We start from the raw sequence: 9312 nt of genomic DNA on the forward strand, positions 1-9312 counted from the left end.
GCGGGTGAGAGAGACAATGAAAAATTAAAATTGAGGAAGATGACAAACTAAGGTAGAAGCGTGGATGTTTCTCTTTTACTGGTTTTCTATAATATATATATATATATATATATATATATATATATAAAAGGAAGAGTCAGATGTGGAGATTGTATATATATATAAATTTCTGGTATTTTTGGATTTTGGAGTAAGATAAGAAGCATGTCGTACGGGGAAATTGGCTTGACTCCCCTAGTACTATTAACTGTCATCTGTGTCTCATCACATGCATTTATTTGAAGAGTACCTGCAGGTTGATTTTTTGTGATCTATATTAATTGTACCCTTCAGGTTGTGATTGAAAATGATGTTTGGGAGGGTGGGTCTATATCCAAATATATGCTATAATTGTTGGAAGTAATTTCATTTTCACTATAGCATTTTTAGCAGAAAGTGAATTAAAGAGACTGCAATAGGCTACTATTACAAAAACTAGTACCTGCGTAATCAATTGTAATAGTATTATTGATGTTAGCTTGTGTTATAAAATATATAAGATATTAGTTCGATCAGAACATTTAGAGATATTAAAATTGTTTTTTCTTGCAATTTTTATGATATTAGTTACACTAAATTTCTCTATTACATTGCTATTATGTATATAATTTTAAAAATCACTATTGGATATATTACATATATAATATCAATTCACAATCACTATCTGTAAAATTCTATTAAATACAGCGCACACAAAAAAAAAAAAAATTTGTCCAAAAATATCTCCTATATTGAATGGAGATAAGTGCATAAGATCATTTAGCTCAATTGTAATTTGTTATGTTCAAAATCCTAACATACAAAACATATGAATAGAAATAGTATAAAAAATATGCTCATTAGTTCAAAGAAAAAATAATAACAAAAATATAAACAATTTAATTTGTATGGAAAGCTAACAAAAAGAAAATTCAATTTTGGATCTAATTAAATTTTCAATAAGCATTGGGTTTTTTATGGTTTATAAATATATATATATATATATATATATATATATATATATATATATATATAATTAGGTTTTTTATAATTTATTTATATTGAACTTCTCGTTTTCTACATAGAATTAAACTCACTTGACACAAAAATTTAAAAAACTTACATTAGATGAGACACGTAGCATAAAATTAAATTCTAATTGAATTCTAATTTTTACACTAAATTAAATAACTTGGCACAAATTTAAAAACTTAGATTAAATGGGACATGTGGTGTAAAATTAGACTCTAATATGACGTTTGGTATAGGAGAATCTACATTACTCTTGGCATCCAGATTCCTAGGAATCACATTCCTATGAATGTAGCTATACCTATGTTTGGTTTCATTGGGAATCTCTTAAGATTTCTAAGAATGTGAGATGATAATGTTTGGTTTATTCCTAAAAATCTTAAATGAATTATTCATTTTTCTCATTCTATCATTTGATTTGAATGTGAACTATCAAGTCCTTTAAAAAAAAATTTCCTCTAAATAAATAATGAAAAACCAAATATAAACTATTCATTATGACAAATTTATTAAAATTATAGTCTAATATTTCAAAATATGTACGATACAAAAATAACTATTTAAATTCTCAAATGCTTTTATTCTTAATAATAATTTTTAAAAGAGTTTAATCCATAATAATTTGTTTTATATTTTATCTTAATTGTTTAAATGATAAAGAAAAAAGGGTTAAAATTGTCAATTTATAAAAAATACAATTTCCTTTAAGCTTGAGAATCTGGATTCCCACCTGTTTTAAAAAGAATCCACATTCCTACTGAGAGGGGTTTAAGAGGGGAATTCAGATTCTTCTGGCGGCTGATTCTCTAGCGTTATTTGCAACCAAACATGAGAATCTTTAAACATTCCTAGGAATCCTAAAATATTACCCCGTACCAAACTTCACATAATTGAATTTCAATTTGAATCTAATTAGATTTTCTCTCTACTTTGCCTATTAATATATGTGTGTGTGTGTGTGTGTGATTAGGTTTTTTATGGTTTATTTATATTGAATTTGTTGTTTTCTACATAGTAAACTCATTTGACACAAAAATTTTAAAAACTTACATTAGATGAGATACGTGATGTAAAATTAAACTTTAATTGAATTCTAATTTTTACACTAAATTAAAATAACTTGGCACAAAAATTTTAAAACTTAGATAATATGGGAAATATAGAGTAAAATTAGACTCTAATTGAATTTCAATTTGAAATTTTGTTAGATTTTCTCTTTGCTTTGCCTATTAATATGTGTGTGTGTGTGTGTACTCCTATATAATTTAGGTTTTTATGGTTTATTTATATTGAACTCTTCATTTTCTATGTAGAATTAAACTCACTTGACATAAAAATTAAAAAAAACTTACATTAAATGAGACACATGGCTTGAAATTAGACTTTGATTGAATTCCAATTTTGATACTAAATTAAATAACTTGACACAAAAATTTTAAAATTTAGATTAGATGGGACATGGTGCAAAACTAGACTCTAATTGGACTCTCTCTCTCACTCTCTCTCTCTACCCCTATGTTTAAGTAGAGATAAAACTACAGGACAATTTGGTAAAAATGCAATTCTAACTCCCACTAAAACATTGCCTAAAAAATAGGACTACTTTCCTGTTAATTTTCAAATTACTTTATCCACTTATAAATTATATTTTCAAAAGAAAAATTATATATATATAATTAAAAAAACACAATTTTTTCTCCAAAATAGGACCACAAAAAAAAGCTTCATCTTCTATTAATTTTCAAATTACTTTATCCATTTATAAATTAGATTTTCAAAAAAAAAAAAAAAAAATCTCATCCCACGTGCTTTGCGTGTGTAAGGAGGCTAGTATCAATTAAGGGTGCGTTTATTTCGACAGTAAAGCAATTCCGAAAAATGTTTTCAGCATTCGCGGGTATTTGGCAACACCGGAAATTTTGGTCAAACGGAAAGATGAACCATTGACCGTAAAATTTGCCCTCCCCACCCGGAAAATATTTTTCATGTCTATTTTACCTTCAAATTGAGTTTTCCGTTGGAAAACAGAGAAAGAGAAGGAGAGGGAGAGAGCAACAACCCACACCAGAAAAGAGAGAGAGAGAGAGAGAGAGAGAGAGCTAGAGGGAGATCGCCGGTGAAGCCAAGACCACGCCGTCCTCAACCCAAAGGCCTGCCGTCGAGCTCGCGCCGAGCGAGATCGTCGTGCAATCTCGCGCCGTCGAGCTCGCGCCGAGCGAGATCGACGTGCGATCTTGCGCCATCGAGCTCGCGCCCGGCGAGATCAACGAGCGTGATCGCGCCGGCGAGATCGATGACCCACCGATCTCCCTCTTCCTCCTCCCTGTCTCACCTCCCTCTCTCAGTTTAATTTGATTTGGCCATGGTGTTTTATTTGATTTTTGTTTGTTTAGAAGTTGATGGATTGTAATGTTCTATTATAAAATTTGTTTGGAATGTGAGAAAATGGTTGAGAAAATGTGAGAAATCAGTAAAAAATTTGCATTTTCAGAATGTTACAAAACACTTGAAAATATTTTTCAAAGTATTTTTTAAAATGCCACCAAACATCTAAAAATATTTTCCTTTTCCGAAAATATTTTCCTTTTCTGAAAACATTTTCCAGAATTGCTTTACTGTCGAAACAAACGCACCCTAAGATTTTGTATAATAACTAATAAGATGACTTAAAATGATTTTTGTAGTACTGTATATTGTAATGATTTTAGGGATATAATATTTAATTATTTATCCACTTCAAACAGAATTTTGAATAAAACTCTAGAATCATGATGAAAATAACAGTTTCAATTGCTTTATCAAAGTGCTTTCAAGTATTGCGGAACCAATACTAGAAAAATATTTTTCTTACTTACTTATTTCTATTGTGGAGCTCATTTCAACACAAGTTTCTTTACAAATAAATATAATAATAAAAAGCTAAAACAAAACCGAACATCTATAATGGTACACATTAAGAAAATATTATAGTCACATTTTACTCATTTAATTAGCTATCTAATTAACCACTTCCGAATAAAAAATCATAAGCCTGCCTCTGATTTGTCTGCAATATTATAGATATTGACTTGCAAGTTTTGCATGGGGTCTTTTTTTCTTTTCTTGTTTTTCATGTTCTATTTTCAATTGTACTACCCCATTGAACAATTGATTTGATGGGGTCCGTTTTGATACTTGATAGTTCTGTAGGCTTGCGAGTTGGGAGTTTAGCAATCAACTAGTGCATGAACGATGAACTCGAAAGATTTTCCCAATTTTTCAGTTTGTCTACTAGCTCCTTGCCAGGTCACTAGGGGCATTGCACGTGGCCAATCTTGATTAGCTTTGAACAGGTGCGGCTACTATTTTCAGCGATATGTGGACCCCATTGCAAGAAGGAATCCGATGTTGTTGATTTTACAAGAGATTGAGAGACATGGTGTCTCTGCTCTCATGTCGGCTCCAATATCCCACTGGTCAGAAATTTCTATTTATGTTAACATACTGCCTTGCAATTTCAAACAAGCAACAAGTTACTTAGACCACATACGACTATGCTTACTAATTTCCTTTTCAGGAAAATATTAGTGGCTAATTGATTATAGGATAACTAGCAATCAAGCATGGCATGTACATAGTATATACAGCCCAAAGCTGTACAAACTTAGTTTTGAATATTGATCCAGATTTAGCCTCATTACTAGTTTCCAAGAGACTGCTCATGAAAAGTTGTAAATTTTTCTGGTGCTTCTAAGCAACTGAGTTCTTTCAATTCATTTCCATTACTCTTGCCTTAGAATTGTTTGCACAAGACACACACACGGCTTACTTGCATGCATATAAGTGTATTGTTGCTTGGTCTGTAAGCTGTTGCACTAGTAGTCTTCACAAGAACAACACAGCCTTGCCTCCTTGGTATATGCACAAGGTAACACAGCACAGCACTTAATTGACCATGTAACATCGACCCAATTCATGTTTTCTGTTTTCCTTCTCTACCTCTTACTTCGAACTTCCATCACTTAAAATTTCAGTCCACCTCCCACCCAATTTATGTTTTCTGTTTTCCTTCTCCACCTCTTACTTTGAACTTCCATCACTTAAAATTTCAGTCCACCTTCCACGCCCTTCGCAAGGTAAAACTTCTGTCCACCTGCATTTCTAATCACACCAAGCCATGATAATATATATCATAAGTTGGTGGTCCAATGACTCCAATCCAACCATAACAATTCTCCCCTGTGAAATCTCAACTTCCTACACAGACAAACATTGCCATGCATGATTGGCAATTAATCATATTGAAGATTCAAGTGTAAAAAGTACTGTACTCTGACATTATACTTTAACAATACTCAGCAATAATAAGCCCCTAACAGTATTTTAAAATTATCATACAAGGCTATTGGTGGGAAGAAAATCATAATATAACAACAACGAAATTAAGAAGAAAATCCTATTACAGAAAGTAATACAATGAAGAAATTCATAATGTTGTACAAAGCAAAATTCATAATGCTGTTGTATAGTCAATCTACCACAATTGTTGTATAGCCTTACATGTTTTCTTCGTCTTCTAGATTGTCATCTGCAGTTAGAAGGTGATTGAGTGAAACTCGTGCCTTTTTTGGCTTTGACGAGTCCTCCTTCCTATCATCTTCATCATCCTTCATCTCCACCTTTTCTTTCTCTAGTTCATCATGTACAACTGAAGGAACTTTATCACCAGTATTTTCTTCCTTCTCCTGCATAGATGGCTTTGAATCAGATTCTCCAGCCTTCTGTCTACCATGAAGATCTCTTTTCTTAGATGACTTTTCGTATTCCTCCAGAAAGGAGAGAATTTCTTCATTGTTAGCAAGATCAGCTGGAGTCTTCCCTGCTTTTGTCTTGGCACTCAGACTTGCACCTTTTTTAACCAAGTACTTAACAAGTTCCAGGTGGGATCCTTGGACAGCATAGTGTAGAGGAGTCAAGCCCTTGCGAGTAAAAGCATTAATGGAGGCTCCAGATGAAAGCAGAGTTCGTATGACTTCTAAATGTCCCTTCTGGGCAGCAAAGTGAATTGCACCCATATCATCCATAGCAGCTGCACCAACATCAGCCTTGTGCTTGCAGAGATAACTCACCACCTCTGCTTGGCCAGACCATGCAGCTAAATGTAGTCTATGGTCCAAGTGGCTTGTGTCAAAGAAACAAAATCCAAACACTAGATTGCTGTATAATAGATACACGTTGCACTAGAAAATGGAGAAGAGCATAATAGAACTAACTATCTGAGCCAACTATAAGCACAAACAAAGCTCACACCTAGAAGAAAATAGTGAATCATTAAAAAGGGAAAAAAAATGATGAAGTCCATATCCATCAGGAATACAGGATTAACAAAGATGCCATGGTGACTTCACTCATCTTCTAAGGTGCCTGGAAAATAAAACAAGTCCTATAGGAAATACAAGTCTTGTATTAGAAGTTTCTCCACTCAGTAATAGGTAAGCCTCAGCAGACAGCAAGTTGATATACAAGACTCTCTGCTAACCAATGGAGTTGGCCAAAGATAGGTAAATTGTTTCCCATTATTTTAATAGCAGCCACTAAAGTTCATTTATAAGTTCACAAAGCTGGATTAGCATATAGACTAACTAAGCATTACAGTGTTTTTTTTAATATATATATAAATTAAAAATAAATAAAAAAATTGAACAGGTTACCAACATTTACATTTTTTTAGCTGAATAAACACCAACATTGACGTGCTAATTTGACAATACTCAAGTTACATGTGAAAGACAAAAGTAACATTTGAAGTTGAGAGTCCATGCTCTCAAAACCAAAAAAATAAGATGGAACTTGAAGACATTATTTTAATATTGCAGGATTACTTGTTAGTATTGGTGATAGCATACAAGAAGAAATGCGAACATTCAAAAGAGAGAATTTGGGCCTTCAGAGTGTGAATTTTACAAGAAAATTACTGTATTTCCTCGTGGTTTCTTCAATAAAGTGCTGTTTGGGAGTACAATGGACACCGATAAATAGTTGAAAAACAAGAAAAGTGATTTACACCATTTTCAACAAACAAGTTGGTATAAAACATGAGACATCCATAAATCACTCAATAACAAGAATTGTCTCTTAAAAATACAAAAGACACAGTAATAAACATGGCTAGTCTGAAGGGTACTCAAAACAATTTTTAATTTGCTAGATACCCAACACCAGAAAAATATTATTCTGATAAGTACTTCCTCCAATCAATATTGTTGGTCATGTTTAGAAAATTCAACTTCTCTAAGGGGATATTATCTAATTAATTGTCTTTCTAAAACTACTGTCCTTAATTTAAACTCAAATAAAGCAAAATAATAAAGGGAATTGATTTTTTTTTTTTGGGAGGATAGATATGATAGAATTTCAACGTATGTACTCCATGATGATTGTTTTTTATCATCAAGCTAAGACACTAATTAGTTTTTGAAGTAAACGGGTGGTTCAAACCCAAATCTCTTATTTGACGACAAGCAATTTTATCAGTTGAGCAAACATGAACACGCACTAATTGAATTTTCAAATAAAATAAAATGTGAGTACAGTTATTAAAATGGGTCTATCAACTTTTCAAAATGCACAATATTTGCATCACAAAATAGTATAAATGTTTTCATCAGATGGGCATCCAAAAAATATATAAAAATGCACAGGTAGACTAGACATGTGTTCAGTATATTCTCCAATAAACCACAATGAGCAAAACCATTTCAAATCCCAAAGACAAAGCAAATAGGCAATAATTTATTTCTATTTCATCCATGTTATTGTAAAACACAAAAGACCCAGAAGAAGTTAGACAGTTTTCTACTATATCACCATTAAACTGGAACTGGGTTTGTTTGTTTCTTTCTATAAATTCAATAAGACCCAACAGAAGTTTCACTAAGAAGAAGGTAAAAATAAGTAATAAAAAAGAGTTGAGGAGGAATAGGAATAGGAATAGGAATAGGATACGGAGTTCTAGAGTGCTTATCTCTAGAATTGACGATGATGGACAAAGGGTTGTTGGAGCTCAAGATGGACTGCACCGCATTCAGGTCACCCGACCGAGCAGCCGAGTGAAGAGCATTCTCGGACTCGCCAGTGCCGGTGCCGCTCCCACGATCCTTGCCCTTACCCATGACGAATATGATGATATCTTTTACTTTTGATTCTCTCTAAATTCTTCTGATAATTTCCTTTCTCTGTTTCACTCTCTCTCTATAGGGTTTTTAAGAGGACACACTCACACGGTCAGTCACTCCCACAACGCAACAGAACCCCAAAAGCGAGATGATAGGATATGAATATGTAAAAGGAATTAGAAAATATTTCTGTTGCTTATACAGAAGATGAAAAAAAAAAAAAAAAAAAGCAAAATAAATATGAAATGGGTAAATTATAATAGCCTATGAGGCTTTTCTCTTTTTTTTTTTTTCTTTTTTTCTTTTTTTGGTAAAGATTAATAATTTTGCATTTATTATAATTTGAAATTTTTACTTAAAAAAAAAAAATTTGAGGGTGTGATGAGTATGTGTGGTGAGTTTTGTAAATTGTAGAAGTTTTAAAACTAATAAAAAAGTGGTCTTATTTTGTAGGGAGTTAATGAGTAGATGTAGGAATTTAAATTAACATCAAAGTAGGAGTTTATTAGAGGCAGGAAGACATTTCAACCTAAAAGTAAGAATTTATTATTTTTATTAATTTATTATTTTAACCTCATTTTTAAGTTTTAGGTAGGGGTATTTTTGACAATAAAAAAGTAATAACTAACTTTCTTTTGCCAATTTACCATTTTAACCCCATTTTCTAATTTGTTGGTTAATTAATTTATGGGTATTTTGACGGAAAAAAAAAAACAATAACTAACTTTCTGAATCCTCTTAATATATACAGATAAATAGTCCTAATTTTTAATCATTATGTCAATTTGGTCTCTAAATTTTCGATGATATGTCTATTTGGTCCTTGATGTTAACTCTTGGACAGAAATTAATGACATGTCTACGATTTAAATAAAAATTTATTTCATTGGCACATAAGTGGATACTTGACACTTTAAATGTCATATCATATTACACTTAAATAATGGTCTATTTGAATTGAGAGAAAGGAGAGTAGAGTAAAGTAAAGTAAAATTAACCTAAAATTAACCTTATTTTTAACCAACTCTATCCTACTCGACTCTCCCTTCAATCTGACCGGCCCTAAAGAACAGAATAGAAACATGCCTCTATTTCAATAAATCAAACT

At 31.9% G+C, this 9312-nt stretch overlaps 1 protein-coding gene across 1 annotated transcript; it reads right to left on the reverse strand.

Annotated features, from left to right (window-relative positions):
• Positions 1-5434: 5434 nt before the first annotated feature.
• LOC142637863 (uncharacterized) lies at positions 5435-8372 on the reverse strand. Its single transcript, XM_075811814.1, has 2 exons — positions 8035-8372; positions 5435-6195 (listed from the first exon to the last, which is right to left on the reverse strand). Exons 1-2 carry the CDS (start codon positions 8199-8201, stop codon positions 5586-5588), a joined length of 777 nt encoding a protein of 258 aa, XP_075667929.1. The 5' UTR covers positions 8202-8372; the 3' UTR covers positions 5435-5585.
• Positions 8373-9312: the final 940 nt, after the last annotated feature.

Source organism: Castanea sativa, chromosome 6 (genome assembly GCF_040712315.1).
Source record: "Castanea sativa cultivar Marrone di Chiusa Pesio chromosome 6, ASM4071231v1".
Classification (NCBI taxonomy): domain Eukaryota; kingdom Viridiplantae; phylum Streptophyta; class Magnoliopsida; order Fagales; family Fagaceae; genus Castanea; species Castanea sativa.